The sequence below is a fragment of the Pholis gunnellus genome (genome assembly GCF_910591455.1).
Source record: "Pholis gunnellus genome assembly, chromosome: 2".
Lineage (NCBI taxonomy): Eukaryota > Metazoa > Chordata > Actinopteri > Perciformes > Pholidae > Pholis > Pholis gunnellus.
The window spans coordinates 13,319,673-13,340,671 of record NC_136536.1 but is presented as its reverse complement, the minus strand read 5'-3'; the positions used below and the strand labels follow the sequence as shown (position 1 = coordinate 13,340,671).

At 44.3% G+C, this 20,999-nt stretch overlaps 3 protein-coding genes across 4 annotated transcripts; 2 read left to right on the top strand and 1 right to left on the bottom strand.

The window, feature by feature from the left end:
• Positions 1 to 5,782: 5,782 nt before the first annotated feature.
• On the bottom strand, positions 5,783 to 9,390 carry wnt1 (wingless-type MMTV integration site family, member 1; the record flags this gene model as incomplete). The annotated part of the gene is made up of 4 exons (XM_079167193.1): positions 5,783 to 6,819; positions 6,937 to 7,202; positions 7,338 to 7,591; positions 9,290 to 9,390. 4 exons carry the CDS (start codon positions 9,388 to 9,390, stop codon positions 6,328 to 6,330), a joined length of 1,113 nt encoding a protein of 370 aa, XP_079023319.1. The 3' UTR covers positions 5,783 to 6,327.
• A 3,154-nt stretch (positions 9,391 to 12,544) lies between these two features.
• On the top strand, positions 12,545 to 15,769 carry wnt10b (wingless-type MMTV integration site family, member 10b). Its single transcript, XM_079167183.1, has 4 exons — positions 12,545 to 12,669; positions 13,324 to 13,586; positions 13,747 to 14,198; positions 14,331 to 15,769. The coding sequence occupies exons 1-4, from the start codon at positions 12,596 to 12,598 to the stop codon at positions 14,829 to 14,831; spliced, it is 1,290 nt and encodes a 429-aa protein (XP_079023309.1). The 5' UTR covers positions 12,545 to 12,595; the 3' UTR covers positions 14,832 to 15,769.
• Positions 15,770 to 19,480: 3,711 nt separating this feature from the next.
• arf3a (ADP-ribosylation factor 3a) lies at positions 19,481 to 20,658 on the top strand (the record flags this gene model as incomplete). 2 transcript variants are annotated; one of them, XM_079182318.1, is made up of 4 exons in its annotated part: positions 19,481 to 19,643; positions 19,740 to 19,850; positions 20,190 to 20,314; positions 20,416 to 20,658. In XM_079182318.1, 4 exons carry the CDS (start codon positions 19,496 to 19,498, stop codon positions 20,575 to 20,577), a joined length of 546 nt encoding a protein of 181 aa, XP_079038444.1. In that variant the 3' UTR covers positions 20,578 to 20,658. The 2 variants fall into 2 exon arrangements, with proteins under 2 accessions (XP_079038444.1, XP_079038443.1); XM_079182317.1 differs by lacking the exon at positions 19,740 to 19,850 and having other exon boundaries at positions 19,496 to 19,643.
• Positions 20,659 to 20,999: the final 341 nt, after the last annotated feature.

The window sequence follows — 20,999 nt, the reverse complement described above, 5'->3', positions numbered from 1 at the left end:
CAGCTTGTAATTAAAACCAAAAACTGAGCATTTCTCCCTTTGTTTCCAGCAGTATTACTAGTTGAGAGATAATGGCCACATGCCTTCAGACATTTCTCAGCACTGTTTATTGACTCAAAGACGGCATGTTGTGGTCCAGATGATATCAAGGTGGGCCAACCGATAAAACAGTCCTCTTTATTGGTTAAGTGCAGAAACAGTAATTCTGACTTGCTGTGGTTAGTCATATTTCATTATCTCACATCGAGGCATGTAAAATAGTAAGATACCACTGTCGAAAAACATCGCACATTTTGACAGATTGAGATCCATTTGGATGAGTGTTGACATTCAATATAGCCGGACCCATATCGCTGTCATTTATCACTGACTGGTCTGCTTGATTTGAATATATGCAGGCTTCATCCGTGCTGACAGGTGAAATGATGTGCAGACTTATGTTGTGTCACATAGATTCCACCACAGTTTGTGCTTATATTTCATGTGGATCTCAGAGCTGGAACGTTGCCGTGCTGTACCCATACATTGTCAGATGTCTGTAAACATATTCTACAGTAGGTTGTCCTTTGCCCGACGTCTTTCCCTGTCATTACAGCTCTGTTTACAGGAGGAATAACAGTGTTTGCTAGCACATGATCTCCCCCAGAATATACAGCGGTCTGAAGTCGCACTCTGACGCACAGTTTTCCACCTAAATCACTTAATTCCTGTGGAACCGATTTTGACATGTCACTTTATCTGTTTGTTGTCTCTTGTCTGCTCTTGCCAGGTTAACCATGCACAGATGCGTGATTGGGGATTTTAACCTTTTTCACGTTGGATAACTACTGCCTTTTCATTCCAATGTTTTGGTCAAACGGTACTTAAAGCTGACAATTTAGTGTTTGCAATAGACTGAAGACCACTTTTAGGTATTTAGAGGTGATGTTTCATGGTGAAGAGGTGTTTATCTCAGCAGTCTTGAGGTTTAGAAAGTATTTAATATGAACAAAAAAGGCCATCAAGCCAAGACAACCAAAAGGTCATGCTTTGTATGTAACTCAACATATATTATCACCCAATGCCAATTCACTCACAGGAGGCTCCTATTCACGACATCTTAATACACGTGAAGAGTGCTGGCATATCACAAACGCACACACGCACAACCACCGCAAAGTCATATCCCTCCCACCTTAGCTGCAGGCCTCGCTCTCCATCTCGCTCCACAGGGGCACAGAGCCTGACCACAGACATCGTACTGATTGCTCACCATGGTCGAGCGGTCTGTCCACATTCCCACCCTGATTCACTGTGTGCAGAAAACCCAACAACGGAAAACAGTGGTTTGAGAGTGTCTGGAGGTCTGCGGACAGCAGTGAGTGTTCGCTGTGTCCCTCCTAAATCCATCCTCCTCTCATCCCCTTCCACTGGCCAGCTGCATACCCCGGGAACATGGGAACAGTTAAGGGCAGACCCAAACTGATGTGTGTGGAATGTTTTGGACTTGTAGGGAGAGGATAACAAAAAAAAAGAGAGGACACTTGAGTCAGTGTACGCATGCTGGGATGAATTTAAACTTCCCTCTCTCCCGTACGTGACAGGTTGTGGCAGGCCGGTAGATGATGAAGTGATGGAGATGTTAGGAGGCCACGGCCATTGTGATGCTGGGTGGCTGTTACTCTGGAACTGCCATCTGCCGAAAAGGTCAGTTGCTAGGGGACGATTCTCCTGGACCGTGTCTGCCTCCCAGCTGCCATCCACACACCCACACACACACTGGCTTGAGTACGCACACAAACTCACACAAACACTTGCACATTCGCACAATCACACTCTTTTTATTCTTTACTAGAAACCTGAATTGAATTTGAGTACATTTGACCCACTGTATTGACCGTTGTTAATCCACTCTGTAGCTTTCTGTAACTCTAGTTGAGGTTTAGTTGATTATAATCCTTTATGTGATATGTGTGTGATGAGGCTGTAAATGCATATCTTGGGGCATAATAGCCCTGTGGTCACTTAATGGCACCAAACAAATGAGGGTGTTCCCGTCATAACAATGCCTTAATTAATTGGAATTTGGCCACATTTGAATGCTGGGATTACAATGAAATGTTGAGGCAGCACGGAAATCAAATCAGGATTGAGTGCCAAATACAAGCCATGCCACATTGTCTATTACAACCACAGTGAGCAGCCTATCATTCAGTGCGGTGATCCAAACCCAAATCTGAATTCCTTATCATACGCCCTTCATATTAAAGGCAACTCCACCCAACGGGCAAACATTTTTCCACAATTTAGCAGGAATTTTAATAAGAAGCTGCTGTGTCGCCATTATGCCATATCATCTTCTCCGCATGTTCTGTGGTGACTGACCTGATTATTGTTAGGAGCACAATGAAGTGAAAACTTTTTTTCCTTTCTCAAGCTTAAATCATGAACGTTGTATTTTAAAGTGACACACTCAGGTCAAATCGAAGGAGGGTTGGCTGCATTTCTTAGCATCGAGTAACTTAACCCTGTACCCCTGTTATGTTGCTCCTGACGTTAAGGGTCCCATAAAGACAGCATCGGAAAGCTTTTTGCTAAAATTGACCGAGTAACAATTAGAAAGCCCCAGGAGCAAGCGACTGGATGTCAGTGCGTTGTTATCTAAAGATATTGGCGATACAGTAACTGACTGGATTTTGTGGCGTTGTTATCCTTCCTATCACACTTTACTGCTCTCCTTCCCTTTTTCCCCCCTCCTCACACCCTCACCTCCACCCTGCGCCTCTCCACCAGCCTTCCAGAGACAGTGACTTTTGTGTTGTTGAGCTGTTGTTTTTGTTTGTGCCCTTCTCACCATGGCTGCCTGCTCGCCGCCTGGCAGCCCCTTGTGTCAAAGGTGGCTGCAGCAGAACAGACTGTGGGAACAGCCGGTTAGCCTCCTCTGGTCCCCTGCTCCCTAACCAGAGGGGCAGCCATCAATCCAGCACTCCCCCTGCCCCTGAACACACAAAATGCCCAACCAAACACACACTCACACAAAAAGCCTACAACGCTCACACCCTCTCCCAATAATCCTCGGAAGCAATTTCATCTCGACTCGGGTGGCGGCCCATTGTCGCCAGCCCCTTCAATCTTTCCTTATTAACTCTCGCTTTGTCCCGCATCCGAGCTTCTGGACTCATCTCTCCTACATTCCGATCGGTGCTGCTCCCAGCACTCCCAGGCAACCTCCATTCGCTAATCCCACTGCCTCCCCCAACAGCTGCCCCACCCCAAGGAACTCTTACTGCTTTTTTTTCTCCCCAACCTGCCGATCACCTACTTACAGAGTAAGGTAGGGGCATTAACTCCATGGGTTTTCTGAAGGCAGAGCGTGAAGGCGGGGTGGGTGAAGGAGGAGGCGGCCACAAAGTGACTCCAGCCCAGACAATTAGAACAATGAGCTGGGCCTGTAGGGGGCTAACTCGCTGCGTCACGCCTGGACGGTGGGGTATTTTGTCAGTTTAATGAATTGTCCGTCAGGCCAGGGCCACATTGCAGGCTGCGCAGGGAGAGGCCAGCAGGGACCCAGACACTAAGTCGGTATTTATTACACTGCCTTTGTCACTAATTGAGCTAATTATCACTGACTCCTCAGCACTCCCACAGGCAGAACCCCCTCCACTCACTCTCTCCACCAACTCTCCCACCTCACTCTCACGCCTGGGATTTGAACTCTGCCTTCCCTCCTCTTTTCTTAAATCTGTCTGCCACTTTCTCTTTCTTTTGTTTCTCTCTGTGTGTCCATGATCGCCTATCAATTCTCTCTCAAGCCACGATTTTATCGTTTTCACATTTGTGAGCTTTTGCTTTCTCCTGACTTTTCCTCCATTTGTCACATACTTTAATCCAAATCATGTGTTCACCTGTTATCCAGTCATACAAGACGGAATATTTTGTTTTGGAGATGTGTTACCCTGTGATCAATATACATTTTAAGTTCTCATCTTTTTGTTTTGGTAGGCCTTATGTGACCCCATCATTTGCAGTATTTTGATTCAGTTTGCTCTGTTTTTGTTGTTGTTTTCTACACATTTAAACTTTCTACTTTCTTTGAGATGTGGACCAATCTCAATTTATTATTTATTACTTAACTTCTTCGCAGCGGGCAAAGGAGCCCTTTATGATGTCTAATTTTTACCCTCTAACATCAAGACTGTAATTCGGAAAGTTTCTCGTCCCTGTCGTACTATGTCACCCTGTCTGCTCTTACATCTACAACTTTGCTGCTCTGTTATTAGGACCTTTGGATCTTTGGGTGCGTGTTGGTGTCCTCACTGTGCTCTATCTGGATGACCGTGGCTGCTCCTGTGCTGTGGTGAGCTAAGTAGAAAGTGTTAAGCTTTCCAAACTCCCGTTAGTCAGTGGTTTGGGTCGTGGTTATTCAGGTTGCCAGGGGCTTGGGGAGACTCTAGGTTTTCATTATTTTTCAGTCTATTTCTCTATTTCTTTCCAACATTAAGCAAATAAAGCTAAACATGAAATGCAGTAAAATCCTATACTGTATAGAAGAAGGTATGTGGCTGGATAAGCAGGGGCCATCTCTTGTGGTTGGGAGCACAGATGCAGGGATGTTTTGTGAGCCAGAGAAAGAGGCTGCTTTGGTGGTGGTAATAGGATTAACCAAAGGACACCCAGGGACAGGCTTATATGTTCACTTGGTTGGTTGTCAAAACTATCTCAAACACAGACTACAACAGACATAATAGCATCTTTTGACACATTCAGGAGGGCAACTTAATTGAAAATATAGACTTTATTGTTCTATCATACAATACAAAACCAACTGGAGCCTAAATCTTTTGATTAAAATCTAAAAAAACAAAAGTCTTCTCTTACATCTCACTATAACAGTATAAAAATCCTTAGAAATAAATATTTTGTATTTACACGAATAAAAAAGGTAAATATTCAGTGCATGAACACAAGTGTTTTACAGGAAACAAGCAAAGACTTGATAATGTTTTCTTTCTCGTAAGAGTCGGTTTTGTGTGAGCTACATTACACCAAAATAGAAAAAGGCATACGATCTAAAACAACTCCTGACTTGACACTAATGATAGCATATTCTCCAGCCACTGACAGGTGCATAAATCATTCAGAAAACATACAAATTACGTCATTATAAATATATTCATATATTTTAATATTTACAGTATTTTGGTTCTCATAGCTGATATTCAGAATGATCTCTGACAGCAGAGGCTGTTTTCTTCAAAGAAAAATGTTATCTGCTTTTTACATCCTATCCTGAAGTAAAACACATGTATACGCCTACTTTAAACCTGGACCAGTTTAATGCAACACTCATGTATTAACAGGCATTTTGTGTTGTTTTTTTTTTAACTTCAATGCCATCTCAGAATGGCATTCGTTTTCATTTTGAGAGCATGGTGAGATTCTGCAGGTCACATTTCATTTATATTTTCAATATTGATCCCTCTGATCAAGTCATGTCATTATATTCAGTGTATTTATAATACATTCAAATTACATTGCCTCAGTAAGATTTGTTCAGTCCGTTTCTATTTTCCTTGTAACATCAGGACCATCCTGTGGCAAATCATAGTGGCAAATCAGGGCTGAGGTTTATTCAGCTCCCTTGAAATTTAAATAAAACGGGCAAATGTGATGAAGAAATTATAAGTGGTTGGGCTGCATCCAGGGCTTAAGTACACAAGTTGGGAAAAGACAGCCCATCCCTGGAGATAAACCTCACACAGTTTCATGTGAGAGAATCCAACATTCAGCAAAGAAAAAAAAAAAACAATGATTTAAAAAAACACAAAAAACTTCCCTCTTGTTAGAGGTCTTCACCAGTTTATGAGAGCCCATGTTTGTGGCTCTCTGGCCACAGAAACATCTGTGAAACATTGTGCCCAGTCTCTGCCCTCAGTGGAGGAGAAGAAGGCTCTAGTAGTACCTGGTTACAGCAATCGATTCATCACCACATCATTTCGACCCTTTACTTCTAATTTTATGTTTCCACAGTGTAAACACTTGAGGGATGTGGATGATTTCCATTCTACATTGATGGCTGGAGTGTTTAAATTCCCTCTTAATGCTGTTACGCATCAAAGGAAAGTTGCAAGCACATCTACTCCCTCCATACCCTGTTCATATATTTGTGCTTTTCTCCATCTCCCTCTTTCAAAAACTGATTTCTTTTTGGAGAGAATTCCCTGTATTAGTTTACCCGCCTTGAAGCTTTTCTAGCTTCTAACATCTCAAACCACCTGTGTTCTAGTGGCTTTCTCAGCCAATTGCTAATCAAATATGCATTAATATTCCATTGATGTCCACCTGTGATCACAAACACTGGTGTAACGTCCGTGTACTGGTGCAGTTCAAGCAGCTGACATGACAGCACCAGTGGAAGGTGCAGTTGCAACGTTCAGTCACAGTCTCAGTCCGGGTCTTAAACCCACGTCCACAGCAGAGCAGCTCACATCCGTCCAGGCCTGGAGAAGAGCTGTTGCATGTTCTCCCAGAAGTTCCCAAAGTGCCAGTTTTGCCGTTGTAGGAGCAGAAGTTTGGTGATTTCTCAAAATAGACCAGGTCCATGGCAGAGGGGGGTTTGTGAGCCGGGTTTTCAGGCTCCAAGTGTCGGGGGTCGGCTCGGTGAGAGGCACGGTTGCTTCCTTTGTTGGCATAAACAACTCTGGATGCACCATCAAACCGGTCCTTAAGAAAGTCTCCCACTGTGCGGAAGCTGGGCAGGCGCATCCAACAGGTGCGCACGGTGCAGGAGCCTGACATGCCATGGCACTTACACTCCTGACGCATCTCTGATGACACAGTCTGCAAATAGGAAGACCAATGAAATCATACAAAGGGGAAATCACAAATGCGTTTGAAGCTTTTGGGAATTCGGACAAAAACAGCCAATTGTGGCATGTTTGAATATCAAATCCTTACCATTCTGCCAGCCTCATTATTGTGTATGTTGGTGAGGTAGCGCAGATCTCTGCCCCTCTCGCTGGAGTCCACAAACTCACGGCTGAACATCCGGCCAAAGTCTACGTTGTCACTGCAGCCCCCCCAGTGCCAGTCTGGTCCTCCAGGACCTCTGCGGCGGTAATCGCATGTGCACGACTCGATGGACCCTTCTGAGCAGGAGCGAGCCACAGCGTGGGTCACCCCTGCACTGGTTATGGCAAATACAAATGCAGTCTCTCTGCAACCTGAAGAAACAACATCAAAACTCCCCATCAGAGCCAATTCCAGGCTTTTAGACTATGGCGTTGCACATTTTTTGCCTTACATCCTGGCCAAAATTGTCCAAATAATGCCTGGTATGAAAGACAAGAGAGACTCACCACGATTGACAATTTTCCCAAAAACTGCTGGGCTGTGGGTGGTCGGGCAGTTCCAGCGGCGGTTGCGGAACTGCCACTTGCACTCCTTTATGGCAGTGTGCAGACCAGCGGCGATGGCGTGCAAGATGCCAGGATTCTGCCGAATCAGCCGGCGCTGGCGACGACTCAGTAGGGCCAGGCTCGGGTCCAGGACCAACTGCACGTTCTTGGAATTGGTGAGGAGGTTGGATGAGGAGGCCACATTGACAATACCCCTGGCACAACAAAAGGACGAAGCCAATCAGAGTCAAGGAGCTGGCAGTTATTGCTCGTAGCTACTTCAGTGACCCTCTCAACTCTTAAACTGATGTGTCTTGGCATCTCATGTGTGTCAAAAAAAAATGTAATCACTGTTTTCATTATTTAAAACTGTGGAACACAGTGTTTCAAGACGATGAGGAGACAGTGAGTCTCTGAGTCTGAATGCAAGTTTGTTTGGCAAATAACATTAAATTATATGTTTACCTCTTCATAAATCATTTGGATCTGAACCAGATATGACGTATCAGTTTCAGTATTAGAACTTGTAATCATATTTTTCTGCTAAATATTCAGCATCTGTTATATTGTCAGTGGAAATCCTCCCTCACAGGTTTGCATCTATGTTGTCCTGTGAAAATGATTCTCTTGTGATAAACCAAAAGCTGAAGAGAAGTAGTTTACACTTTTAGATTAAAATGTCCAATCTCACCTGCAAATATGATCATCCTGTCAAAATGTCCCAAGTCACTAAACATTAGGCCTTTAGGTTTGTATGCTGTAAATGTAAAATGCTCTCCGCCAAAAAGCTAATTCATATTCTGTAGACTTTATGCCACTTAGTTTTTATAATATTAATTACTCAAAGTATGTTGTCTTTTTGCTACATGAAATCAGAAAATATTCTGGTGTTTGGTTTTATAACCATTTGTGTCCATATATAAGGCACCTGTGCTTCTCCAGTAATATACCAATTTCAGATTTTGGTGGTCAGGTTTCAGAATAATAGTGTTGGGAGTACACTGGTTGCTATATAATTTTTCACTTTGTCTGTTGGTAATATCTGTGAGATTTCTGTGTCAACTTTTTTTTTTATTCTCATGTAGCCTAATGGCTGTGTCTCCTGTTGAGCATTATCATTCGGAAAAAACGGGCGAGTCTTGGCCTGTTAGAGGGCTGACCCAGACAGTTGTGTGGGGAGGCCTGGGAACATTAACAATAATGTGGTCTTTTTGGATGTATTCTTCATTCCAGCTACTCCGCGGTGTCAGCTGACATTTTAAATATTTGAAATCGTCTGACGTTGTGCGCAAATCCATCTAATGGCACCGCACAAACGACAAAAAAAGAGCTTTCGTAAAATCATTACCAAAACAAACCCAGCCCACAGTTTATAGAGTTTTAAACAAAAGCGAGACAATATGCTGCACTGATGCAACACTATACCGATCTGTAACAAAATACAGTGGAATTGGCAGCTGTAGTTGATGTAGAATGTGTAAAGTAGAACGATGGAGAAGTTCTCGTATGGGATACATTTCAGCCAATAAAAAAATCCGTATTCAATTTATTGGACTGAGAAAGAGAGAGTAAATGTAATCTATACCGCAAATAAGGTAAACCTGTTGTTATAGGCCAATTACAAATATAATCATTTGATTGTTAAATAGATAGTCTACTGGCTAATTCCACTGAACCGACAACAAATTTGAAGAATAAAAAATCCCACAAGCTTTAATCCATGCGGTTTCTCTTTTTTTCAAAGGTTGAACAGAAGTTGTTAACGGTGCCAAAACTAACACATTTCGAGCATGCAGCATGGAATGTGCCCGCCCAATAAAACACCGCTCAAACCGGCGTGCAATATAACGTGTTCAATGGTAGGATGCTGATAACTGAATAAATGTACAGCATCTAGATATTTGTGAACTCACCACCACCGGCCGCTGTTGTTGACGGCCCCTGTGCCCGAGAGCGAAGACACCAGCAGGATGCAGGCGGCTTTCACCCCCAACAGCAGCGCCAGACTCCTCATCGTTTCTTCAGGTCAAATATGAGGAGGGAAATGTCAAATGGAGGTTGCTCGGGCAAAGTTATAGCCTAGTTCTACATATATTTGACAGTTATTCATCTGAACACCGGAACACAAATAACCACATTTTATAACAAATTAAAATACAATAAACCGTCAGCCTGAAAGCGAGAAAAATAAGACAGAAGTCTGGCAGTGATAATGTATTTTATCATTATGTTCTACTGAATTATGATAAACTTGCTGTAAGGTGTAAATACTCACCACGCCACAGTCCGGTGAGAGGACTTGAAAGGTGAGAGAAGCAGGCAGCCCTAATTGACTTAAATGGATCTTGAGTGGAGACAGGTTGCTAAATGATGTGAAGTGTCCAGACAGGATGCTACTGCTGCTGCAGTCCTCTTCACTCTGTCTCTCTCAGTGATGCTCTGCACGGCGCATTGAACGCGTGGGACAGTCCCGAAGACTTGATCCCCTCGGTGACTGATAGGCAACACATTCTTCTGTTATTGAGCGCTACGAGGGGAATAAAAAAGGGATTTGCTGCTCTCATCTCCCTCTGTTTTTTTCGGAGCCTTTTCAATAGGATTGGAGGGAGGGATAGTTAATGCTCTTCATAGGGCGCACAATGAATAAGGAAACACAACTGGGCAGAAAGGAGAAAGGAAGAGAAAAAAAAAATAGGACAATCCACAGAGTTGCGCACATTACTTGTGGAATCTCACGGTCATCACAGAATCGATTCCCTGTAAATGTGTGCGGCTGAGAGTATTTTCCCACTGGCCGTGCGCTTGCTTCCACATCCAGTCTTGCAGAAAGGAGAAGAGCCTCTGAAGCAGTGATGTGTTGGTACAGATGCTGTGGGTGCGCCCGATTTGGTGCTCCGTCGCTGCTCAAAGCTGGTGTCACGGTGAAATACAGTTACAGCGGAATATGAGCCATCTAAAACTGCCCTTTTTACCCGGTGGTTGGATTAGCCTACTCCCTAACCGCATCTCCTCCTCCTCTCTCCAAATGCGCTCTCAAAATGTGTAGTGACTGGACATTTCTGTTCAGTTCGTTTCCTTTTCACATCAGTCCAATACACATTAATGTTTTACGAGGGTATCTTAATATATTTAGATACTATTTGATATTACTCCCAATAAACATAACTATTATCCTCAGCCCAAGCGCGCACATTCAGAAACGAAACTTGCAATAATACGCTCTTGTCATATAACTCGCACTGCCTGGTTACTTCATTATTATTTTTTCGATCATGGGAGAGATGAAGTACAGTCTCCAATCAGAAGTTTGGTGTATGATGAACCAGGAAAAGAGGGGGACAAGTAAGAATAAAAGCCACTCCAAACATCTGGCCTGCAGACCTCCCTCGACGCACATGTAGCCCAGTGTGATCAGAGCTTGAGCCACTTTGTGGCATCTCCATCTAACCCCATAGGAGCAGGCTTCAATGTCTTCCATCTTCTCTATGTTGGTTCATGGGGGAATGTTTCATTATGTGACATTTATCTGCTAATTTGCATGTTCCACATTAGTCACTGCAGCGGTAGTTTGAATAATCTCTCTCTCTCTCTCTCTCTCTCTCTCTCTCTCTCTCTCTCTCTCTCTCTCTCTCTCTCTCTCGCACAGATGACAGTAAAAGGAAGTGGGCTTTTGTAAAAAGGATTTAATGACAGCCATCCTACGTTTATACTCCAGCCTTATATGAAGGTGCTCAAACGAGTTTCCTGGAGCAGTCATGCGACACCGAGCAGATTAGAGCTTCAATCCGGATAAAGGGGGCCTTTTATATACAAATCAACTTCAAATCACTTTTTAAGCCACTTAGATATACACGCCAAGGCAGAATGCTAATGCACTTTTCATTGCTGCAGCTTAGGGAATGGAAGGAGATTAGATGAATTGGTGTCACTATGCGAACCGTGTTCGAGGGGGGTTTTAACTTAATTTTATGAAAGTAGCCAATGCATTTTCTTGAGTCCAACAGCAGTGTTTATCATTCTTTATGGTTGGGTCTAGAAAACATATTTTATGAGACATAATGGCAGTCTCACTCTAAGAGTGATTGACCTGTTGATTCAGTATTATGCTAATCATCGATTCGATGCCGAGCTGCCACATCACTAACCAAGTCCCAACAGAAGGCCTGAGTATCTGGTTTCATTGGGCTGTCATTACTGAGCATGAAAAACGAATTTAAATAGATAATTGAGATGCTGTTTGGTAGTCTTAAATATGCATAAGATGTATTTAAAAGCCATTAATGCGCTACTTTCTATAAGCGTTACAAACCCATTTTAATGAATCAATGAAGTGTTATTTGCCACGTGAAATTTGCCGGAGCATGTGACGCCATAATGTGAATAATCACAAAAGCACACAAAATCTGACCTGTCACTATCGTAATTTATGTATATCATTTTATACTCTGAAATAAAGACTTTGGGGTGACAAAGTGAAGTTGTTTCAAACACAACAATGAGAAACAGGCGCTCTGATGGAGTGGAGGAAGGGGGACCACATGACTAAAAACAGTATTGTTGGAAGGTCTGTTAGCGGAGCCGCCTGCCTGCTGCTGCCTCCCTGTCGTACAGTGGAACCAGCAGCTCTCCCCTCCCCCCATTCATCATTTAACTCACCCCCTTATGAACAAAATCCATTTTGACTTTCCATATTTCATTTTAACGAGCGTTTCTTTGTTCTTTCTCTCCAAACGTGGAATTCAATACTACACAATGTACCGGCCCACCAATAAAAAGCTTAGTCTAAATACATTCATATCTTTATATCCTATCAATTATTTTTTAGAGGATCCAGGAGGATGTTTTAGATTATACCAAAACTTGAGACCATTGTGCGCACAGCTTGCAGCTGTGTTTGTGCGTAAATGTTTGGAGACGTAATTTTACGCTTGGACGAGTGATCACACTCTTAAATGATAAAACGATCAACTGGTGATCCAACTTTAATGTTGGCCAATATTTTGCAAACAGCCGCCTGTGGAGGCATCTCCTCCCCTCCCCTCTTTCTCTCCCCCTCCCGTTTACTCTCGCCCCCGAGCTCCTCTGTTCTCCGTCTTCACTCTTCGGTCGTTTGGCGGTGCATCGATAATACTCCACTCCTCTTCTTTTTGATATTCTTATCCAATACAGGACTTTATTACTAGTGTTTTAATGTCACGTCGCGTAAGACGCTTAACAAAATGGAGCTATCAAACAAACTCCGTTGGGACCAATTCCTGATTTTGGCAGCAGCACTTATGTCACCTGCAATAACGTGAGTGCACTTGAGAGCCCCAGGAGAGTTGATGTTACACGCGGGTTCTTGCTACATGGAATTCGACAAGAGTTGAGGGAAGTTACTGTGTATGACTGAATGATTGAAACGAATATTTTATATATTTAGTTAAAAAGTAGAGACATCTGCCTCTGATTTCACAGGCTGATTCTGTGTAATATTGAAACATTGGATTCAATGTTTACTAATTGTGTAGCCTTCTAAAAGTCTGAGCTATGCCATTAAGAATTTAATATAAATCCCAATATTGTTTCTCCATAAGATGTCGTAACTGCAATAACTCTCCACTTTTGGGACTTCGTTGGATGATCTGTTCAGAATTATGTTTTTCCCTGCTTAAAAAACATCTGTAGAAACTCTGTAGTAAATGCTTGTGCAATTGATTAACACATTTTATTGCTAAGTGTATTCAGCAAATGAGCAAAGAGATGTGATTCATTTTGTAGTATATCCATCTTAAATCTGGTTTTGTATTTTTCTGATTTTCTTAAGTATCGAAAGCATCTTTCCATTGTCACATACTTCTCTGGATTTGACAAATGAACCCCTGACCAGCCCTGATGACCCCCCCAACACCCACCAACTCTCTCTCTCTCTCTCTCTCTCTCCCTCTCTTTCTCTCTCTCTCGGCAGGGTGCTGTGTAATGATATACTCAGCCTGAGGGTGGCAGGAGATCCAGTGCTAACCCCTAACTCAGTGTGCCTGAGGCTGGCAGGCCTCAGCAAACGTCAGATGCGGATGTGTGTGCGAAGCCCCGATGTGACGGCCTCCGCTCTGCAGGGCATCCAGGTGGCCATCCACGAATGCCAGCACCAGCTCCGGGATCAGCGCTGGAACTGCTCGTCACTGGAGGGCCTCGGCAAGCTTCCCCACCACAACACCATCCTCAACAGGGGTGAGAGCCTGAGGCAAGCTAATGGTGTTCAAAATGTGACCTGGGTTTGTGGGGTGGGTAGGGTTAGGTATATGAGAGTTCTGTACACAAACGCAGGACTGTTTTACAGCTACACTGTTTGCCATTTTCATCTCTTTGAGTGTGTATCTCCTGCTCCCAGGTTTTCGCGAGAGTGCCTTCTCTCTGGCCTTGTTGGCAGCGGGTGTGGCTCACTCTGTGGCCTCGGCTTGCAGCATGGGCAAGCTGCGGGGGTGTGGCTGTGAGGCCAAGCGTCGCCAGGACGATGACAAGATCCGGCTGAAACTCACACAGCTGCAGCTGCAGACCCTGCAGAAGGGTGGAGTAGGCCTCGGCATGACACGATCATCACCCGCCGAGCTAAACGGTCATCACGGCGAGCTGCCCGCTAACCTGCGCTCCACCCACCCCTCCGCCCTTCTCAAGCCATTACCAGATGAGCTGAGCTCCATGCAGGAGACGTGGGAGTGGGGGGGCTGCAATCATGACGTCCGTTTTGGGGACCGTTTTTCCAGGGACTGGCTCGACTCCCGCGGGTCTCCAAGAGACATCCACGCTCGCATGAGGATACATAACAACCGAGTGGGACGACAGGTGAGTAATGTGCCTATCCACTGTGTTCTTCCTGTTGCTTGGAGAGCAGAGTTAAACCTCACTGGCACACATGACTATCAGGGTCATTGTTGCATTTCTGATTTGTTACATCATTTCCCTTTCTCTACACAGATAGTGACTGACAACATGAAGAGGAAGTGCAAATGTCATGGCACATCAGGGAGCTGTCAGTTTAAGACCTGCTGGCATGTGTCTCCAGAGTTCCGGCTTGTGGGTTCTCTACTCAAGGAAAAATTCCTGTCAGCCATCTTTGTCAACTCCCAGAACAAGAACAATGGGGTTTTCAACCCTCGGACAGGAAACGGCGCCAGCAGGAGCGCAGGGGGATTTAACGGAGGCCGCCGTCGAACCATGTCCAGGGAGCTGGTGTTCTTTGAGAAGTCTCCTGATTTCTGTGAGCGTGATGCGTCCGCAGACTCTCCAGGTACACAAGGACGCATCTGCAACAAAACCAGCTACAGCACAGACAGCTGCGGCTCGCTGTGCTGTGGCCGCGGGCACAACATCCTAAAGCAGACACGCAGCGAGCGCTGCAATTGCAGATTCCACTGGTGTTGCTACGTGCTGTGTGAGGAGTGTCGTCTCACAGAGTGGGTCAATGTGTGCAAGTAAATCCCAGTTCTTCCAGTCCCAGCTGCCTTTACCCATCCAGGACTCAAGATGGCGAGCCTGTCCCTTGGCCCACTCCTTTGTTTGAGCATTTGTTTTGCTCCTTGTGTAACTCTCCCAGAGAATCTGTTTATCCCCCCCGCTCCTTCTTTTTGGTCCATCATCTGGGATCTATTTTCTCTTTGTAGCCGCTGTTATTCTCAAAATGCCAAGTCAGAGATTGAAGAGGTGACTCATGTCATTTGTCTTGCCACGGTCTGTTTAGACGCTGCCCTCTCAACCATGAAAACAGCTTATAACCTATTCTATTCTGTCCCACAAAACAAAGACGAGCCGAGAACCCTTTCTATATCTACATGCTGACTCATCTCATTGTACAGTAGCTGTGTATTTTAATGTGTACATGTATATTTGTAAATGTATTATTATTAATATTATTATTGTGTTGGAGACTTTTTTGTTCTAGTTACTGACAGACTAGTGCTGGCCGAGTGGCTCCGGATGGTGAACCAGTGCTGTTAGACAACAAAGTCTCATTACAATGTATTACATTTAACTGGGCTCCTCTAATGATCTCCAAGATACTTACTCCATTTGTATATTTTGAACCTGAGACTCAGACAGAGCAACAATACTTATTTGGGGATCCGTCATAAAAATCTTTCTAGACAAGGGTTTTTACTAATAGAAGAATACAAGATAAAGGACAGTGTTTTTTGTGTTTTCTTTCAGGACTGATCTGGACAGAGAGCTCATGAGCTTATCAAAGCGGGTATAATTGTTTAACTCAAGATGGGAACATTTTGGAGACAAGTGTTGTCCTTTCAGCTGAAATACTTATCATTCTGATTTGTTTACACCATTGTAACAATAGTAAGTACTTTGTGAGAGTGGTCGCTAGTGGTCTTGTTTTTCATGAATATAACTGTGATGTGTCACTTTTCCTATGAAACCATGATTGAGCTCTTGTTATTCTGTGCTTGCCTTTGTCCATTTCATCAGTCCGAGCACTCCTTAGATTCTTCCCACATGTAGAACATGTCAAAGTGAGAGATGGACTTGCTTTAGTCTTGAACGGATGCTGAAAGGTCCGTGTATGTGTGCGTGCCTGTTGCTGTGTAAATGGAGGACAAGTCCTACACACTACAGATTTGGGAGGTGAGAGCCTTTTTTATGGCCACTTCATGCTGAGAGAAGGACTTTTTATGGCTGCAGGATATTGTTTCTTTAAAGTATGACTTTTATTACTGGAGAGAAGCATCAAGAGAGCAGAGAGTGGGGGTGATTATACCAGTCTTTGCTGTGTGAGCATCTGAGGGGATCATCTGTCCAGAGTTCATAACCAGGGAAGGGACTTGCTAAACCATGTGGGACATTGTGTCCCTGTTACCTAGGAGACATACTTCACAAATATAAACACATGCACCTAAACACGTGCATGCATTTTTGTAAAAAGACACTTACTTGTAGGAATACTGGCACCGACGCACAATCAAAATTATGAACTGTCAGACAGAACTCTGGGCGACCCGAATGATTTACACTCCCATTCTAGTAACGCTGCAGATTTAGCAAAACTCTCACGTCAACACCGACTGAATTTATGATTGCAGCATTCTTAGATATCTTAAATGATCCAAACTCCATGCTCTGTCTGCCATATAGGATTTAATGCCAATTAAGTGTTGTTTGTATGGTCTTGAGTAAATACCCCTTGACTCCTGAGGAATGGCAGTGCCAGTGGCTGAATCGACTGTTCTGTCTGTTTGGTATTTAGTGAGGGAATAAAAAGGAGACAGTGACTTGTATGGAATGATAAGGTAATGGATTTCTGGTTTGTATTTCTTCATTCCTTTATCATTTCACCCTGGAGCTGCTGCGAAGGGGAATTTCCTGTCACTGTTTCTCCCATGTGTGAGACAGAGGTTGTAGGACAGTCTGGGATTGGTTTCTCTCCCTCTCTGCTCTCTTTTTCTCTCTTCCCCGTTCTCCCCCTCATCGCTGCAGACATAGACACATGCATAGCAACACATTGACTGCCCCCCAGAGTAATGACAACCAGACTGGGCTGAAATTAAAGAGAGGGCGGCAGAGAGAGGAAGTTGGGAGATAAAAGTTACCCGTTTTGATTGACAGGATGATTATATGTATAAAGTAAGGCGATTTAGTGTGTTTAGTTGGATATAAAGATAGGGAGATATACTGTATGCTTGCTGTACGTATAGCGGAGATGCAGGAGCAAAGGACAAATGGGATATGGAGAAGGGGGTGAATAAAGTGTACTCTGTATAAATACAGGCCTCAAAACATCTGCTTCTCAACTCCCCTTTCGTTTTTGATGTGAGACAGGCAGAGAAGGAGAGCGGGAGAGAAAACACAAGGAGCCAGCTACCCAGAACATCAAAGCCCCTGCCCTCAACGCGCAGGCCCTCATTAGTTCAGCTAGCAGAACCAACGAGACTTGTGATTGTGTTTGCTGGGGTGCACGCTGGCAGACACTTCAGAGGAAAGGCTCCTTTAAGTCATAGTTCCCCACCCCACCTCTCCTGCCACCACCCGAGCCCGCTGTAACCCCCCTGTAACCCTCTCCTAACTCCCCGCGCACACAAACTCGGCAGTCTCCCCCATCATCCACTCCGCCCCATAATCTGGTCTGCAGCTGCAAACATCTGCTCCCCTCTTATTCCTATGCCTTCACCACTGAGTTGATAAACACATCTATCACTGGACCACTGACTGATACACAGCAGAGAGGAAGAGGGAGACAAATGTTGGATTCACCTGTGAGGCTGGTCTCATGCATGTCATTTAATCACACCGGGATGTTTTTATGGTGAATGGGTTAAACCCACACCAGGGAGGTTTGTTCTATTCCTACATGTAATGCCACTTGTAAAACCACATAAATGTACAATATCACCTTTGGAAATGCATGAAAAAATAACAAAATCAGTACTCAAGGTCGGTAACCTGCTATGATATTGATTCAGTCAATGTTGCCTTCTGTCATCTCATTGTCTGTGACACAAAGAGGGCTGCTGTCAGGAAGTATCACGTGGCATCCTATTACAGTCAGCCATTTACTTATTCATTGAGATGATTCCTGTTTTAATTATTCAAGCGTGTCTTCCTGCTCTGTTACATTTCATATAGGCTTAGTTGTTGGTCTCCTGCTGTAACGCCACACAAATAGCATTTAAACACATCGCAATGTCTTGTCAGAAAGGATATTGTGTGTGAATAAAAACACAATTTGACCTGTAAGAAAAAATAAATTAAAAAAGTTAAGTCTCAAAGCAGGTAGATGCTGATGCTAAAAACAATTATTAACATTTTATAAAAAGACAATTAAATTAAAGTTCTTCTCCAGCAGTGCTCCTGGCTTTTAACAAGTCATCCGGGATGGCAAACGTGAGAGGTGCTCTTCACCATCCAACTATCGCGAGAATACACATTGTCACAGCCGTTGCTCATCGCGAGACTATCATCCAGTCTCTCTGCCTGATTCCAGCTGGTAGCCTGCCCGCCGTTGACGGGTAAGTGAATGAGATGCAAACGGTGAAAAATGCTCGAAGATGTATCCAAGTAACACAAGTGACCGCAGCGTGCGGGTCGCTGTGTTCACGCCTTGCAGCTCTTCTCGGTGAATTAACCGTCGTTAATCGACGACATCAGGCCGACATGGTGCGCTTGTCGTGACTGTACGAGGGGGCATTGCTGCACACAATATGACCCGGAGAATGTTCTTTTTCAGTACTGAAGACGTTCGCTAATATTGTCACTTTCTTAACGCACGAGTAACTGTCCCTTTTTACGCCATAAATACGTTAGTCGGCTCATTCTCATCCATCGCCTGCTGGGGACTGCAGCAGCAGCCGTCTCCCCCTCGCGTTGTGACAAATGTGCATGGATGTGCGGCCACTGCAGCTGTTAACAGGCTATGCTAGCAGCTATAGCGTGTGCAGTTAATATAAATGAATGGATACGTAAGTTAGCTAATCAGTGATAGCATCAGTTACAAAAAAATGCATCATAAAAAATAAAGGCTTTCTGTCGTAAAAGGGGGATCCTCCTGCATGCCGTACAGTACAGGCTGTGGATGCATTTTTTTTTTAAATGTAATTTTGGATTATGAATAAGAAGAATGCCCCTCAGGTATAGATATGTTAGCATGAGTTGAGAGCAGTGTTGGCCTGTTTAAAGGGGACATAAGACAGGGAAGTACTCAAAGCCTTTCACCTTAAAGCTATAGGCTGTGTGCACACCATGCATTCTCACAACCTGAGGTTGGGTGTCATTTAATGTAATACAAATTGATTGTTACACTGGCATCCATTCGATTGCAGCAAACAGTTTAAGAGGTGGTTACTGTGCACCACATGAAAGCCGATACGCATAACAGAGATCCAGTATGGTTCAGGTCAGCCGCCTGGTTTGAAGTATACTTTTATTGGCTTTCCTCTGAGGTGGCTTCTATCCTTAACGACGTGGTACTGTTCAGAGCTGCTTTTGAAGAGCGTGTTTTTTTTGTTGTGTGTGTGTGGTTTTTGACTTGCTATATATGTGGTTCACAGGCTTGTTTTGTTGCTATTTATGGAAAGCGCTCTCTTCACTTCCCTCCCTGTGTAACAGTTCTGTTGCAGTTGAGGTGAGAGCCGCCAGTCATCATGGGGAACATCTTTGGCAACCTGTTGAAGAGCCTGATAGGCAAGAAGGAGATGAGGATTCTCATGGTGGGGCTGGACGCTGCCGGGAAAACCACCATCCTCTACAAGCTGAAGCTGGGGGAGATTGTTACCACCATCCCCACAATCGGTGTGTGAGAAAATACAGAATTACTGATGGCGTTAGGCAACACACTTGTCACCAACTTCCTCCAGCTTGTGTAACTGATTTAGATTTTTCATTCAGGTTTTAACGTAGAGACGGTGGAGTACAAGAACATCAGCTTCACCGTGTGGGATGTGGGTGGCCAGGACAAGATCCGTCCCCTGTGGAGGCACTACTTCCAGAACACCCAGGGTGAGCCAGACCAGCAGCCCCGTCGATGATTCACCTGTCAGCCATGTTGGACTCTACAGTACTGTGGCAGATCCTGCAGCAAATGCTCGCCCCCGGCACCTGAGAGCAGATCTGACTAATGTTTTAGATGAGGTCATTTGCAAACAGCCTCCGACTGATTATTATCCTCTTAGTCATGTTGTTGAAAGCCTCTGCAATGAATAAACTTGGTTTAGCAACCAAACCATATTTAACAATATGATATCAGCACATTGTTTAACAGTCGGGTGAAGTTGACTCTGGGATAAGAGAAGTTTTGTGTGGCTTAACCCTTAAAAAGACATCTATCTCTCCTGGCAGGTTTGATCTTTGTGGTGGACAGCAACGATCGTGAGCGGGTGAACGAAGCTCGGGAGGAACTGATGAGGATGCTGGCTGAGGACGAGCTGCGGGACGCCGTTCTTCTCGTCTTTGCCAACAAACAGGTATATCCCATCTTGTGTCTCCTCCTTTTGTATTTCATTCTTTCTGCACTTTCCCACCATCCGACGCCTCCTGACTGACTGCCCGATGTGATTGTGTTCAGGACCTGCCCAATGCCATGAATGCTGCAGAGCTCACAGACAAGCTGGGCCTGCACTCCCTACGCCACCGCAACTGGTACATTCAGGCCACCTGCGCCACCAGTGGAGACGGCCTCTACGAGGGACTGGACTGGCTGGCCAATCAGCTGAAGAACAAAAAGTGAAGAGTCCGGTCAGTGGAGTGGGGAAGAGCCTGGGTACCAGCTCCAGGTAGTGGTTATAGTGGATCCATTGTGTTTACATGGAGAGGCAGTGCTGAAAAGCTCCCAGGGGGAGACTCTCAATCGCTTTCTCCCCGCCCTCCCCCCCCAAAATACTTCTTTCAATTTTTTCCTTTGTTTTGAATAATTTAATTTGTTTGGATCTGCGGTGAGCGTTTTTAAATATTTACAAACCAATGGTGTCGAAGTTAACCTAAATGACTTACATTCTCCATGCTGAATACATACATATTGGGGTGTAATAGTATAATGTTACTGTAAAGGCACATGTATTTCCCCGACTTTGCAGTCTCTTTAACCTTTGACCTACATCACCTTAAATTTTTTCAGAAATGTGATGACGTAGACTCACGATGGCTACTTTA

Bases quoted from the DNA above. Each gene is read 5' to 3' on its own strand.
- wnt10b (XM_079167183.1), top strand. From the start codon at position 12,596: ATGGAGCTATCAAACAAACTCCGTTGGGACCAATTCCTGATTTTGGCA. The intron at 13,587-13,746 runs GTGAGAGCCTGA...TCCTGCTCCCAG, and splicing joins CAACACCATCCTCAACAGGG to GTTTTCGCGAGAGTGCCTTC. The intron at 14,199-14,330 runs GTGAGTAATGTG...TTCTCTACACAG, and splicing joins ACAACCGAGTGGGACGACAG to ATAGTGACTGACAACATGAA.